This window comes from Cicer arietinum, chromosome 3 (assembly GCF_000331145.2).
Source record: "Cicer arietinum cultivar CDC Frontier isolate Library 1 chromosome 3, Cicar.CDCFrontier_v2.0, whole genome shotgun sequence".
Lineage (NCBI taxonomy): Eukaryota > Viridiplantae > Streptophyta > Magnoliopsida > Fabales > Fabaceae > Cicer > Cicer arietinum.
The window spans coordinates 64,481,016-64,482,771 of NC_021162.2; the positions used below are offsets into that span (position 1 = coordinate 64,481,016).

At 33.2% G+C, this 1,756-nt stretch overlaps 1 protein-coding gene across 1 annotated transcript in view; it reads left to right on the forward strand.

The window, feature by feature from the left end:
- The window catches only part of LOC101508200 (putative protein FTc), a 7,515-nt gene that overhangs the window by 5,261 nt on the left and 498 nt on the right, over positions 1 to 1,756 (forward strand). Inside the window, 1 exon segment of the mRNA XM_073366135.1 lies at positions 1,724 to 1,755. Within this exon segment, the coding sequence (XP_073222236.1) occupies positions 1,724 to 1,755 (32 nt within the window).

The window sequence follows — 1,756 nt, forward strand, 5'->3', positions numbered from 1 at the left end:
TTTGCCACAATGATAGCATATCACTTCTTTTCTAGTCCTCGACTTGCTTCTTGACTTGCTATGACTTTCAGAGTTGTCGCGTCTATGGAAGTTTCTAGATTGACTTCTCCCCCGTGACTCTGTAACTAGTGCTTCTGACTTTGAGGAAGAACCAATCAAACCACGTTCCTTTCTTCGAGCTTCTTCATTCAACATGCTCTCTTTAACTGTTGACATTTTCAACTTTCCACTTGGAGCTGAATTGGTCAACGTCACAACAAGGACTTCCCAATTATCAAGCAAGGAACTCAACAATAACAACACTTTCAACTCATCATCTAATTTAATTTCTGCAGTTGTCAACTGATTCACTGTATTCTAAAAAATACTCATATGCTCTGTCATTGAATCTCCATCTTTGTATTTCATATTCACCAGCTTCGGAATCAAGAATGCTTTATTTTGCACATTCTTTCGTTCATACAACTCTTTTAATTTTTCCCACATCTTGTTAGCATCTATTTCAGTTTCAACATGTGGATACACACTAAGATCCAACCACTGCCTGATCAACGCCACTGCCTTTCTATTCATCTTCTTCCAGTCAGCGTCAAATTTATCTGCGGGTTTAGCAGTGTCACCCTCAATAGGATCATACAAATCTTTACTGTATAACATGTCTTCCATGAGAGTCTTCCAAACTGTATAATTAAAAGAGTTGAGTTTAATCATATTGGGACTTTTATTTTCCTCCTCCATTTAAATGCACAAATCAAATAACCGAGCTCTGATACCACTTTGTTGGGAAAAAAACCAGAGATAATTAGCGATAACTATCTCAATAATGCGAAACATTTTTCTCCCTCCTGTGCAGATAAATGGCCAAACAGAAAAAGAGCAAAAATAATTGGCAGAAAATTAAATATGAGACAAACGCAATTTTTAACGTGGAAAACTTCCCTAAAATTGAAAGAATAAAAATCACGGGACCTAGTCCAGTAAAACTTCCACTATAATAATTAATAGGTACATCAGAGTCTTCCTAATAACAATAGGGAACATCAATCAACAATAACAACCTTATAACAATCTTCCACTAAAGCGGGTATGTCAAAGTTACTCTCAGAGAAGATAAAACTACTCAAACTGTATATTAAAATAACAAACTCAGTGGTAGAAATAACATACTAAATTTATAGATCAAACAGAGCAAGTTTGCTACACACCTGTTACCACTACCAGAACCAAACTCTTATTTTTCTTCTCTCTTTTCGTTCTACTAATTCTTAGGATTTCTAAATCTCTTTTATTTCCTTCACGTGGGCCTAGCCCAATAATACCCTCTTTTTTTTCTTTCTTTTTTTTCAATAATAATAATAATAATAATAATACTAATACTAATAAAACTAGTGGATTTCACCTGAGGAGTGAACCCACCCAACATTACCAAAGTTAAAAGTATTGAATAATTGTATTTGTGAATAGTTAAATACGCAATGATATATACAACAGATAAATGATTGAGGGATTGTTTGATCTCATATACACACACAAAATATTTTAGCGTTTTGAAAAATTTGTGCAATAATTTAAAAATGCAAAGACACATTGAAAAATATAATTCGTAGGTGTTTGTCATCAACTTTTTAGATGTACAATGACATAATTTCTTAGTATCTAATTCTTTACTTTGTGATATAAGTTCATATACATTTTTCTATATGATGAGACAATATTTATACAGGAAAAGAGGTAGTATTTTATGAGAGCCCGAATC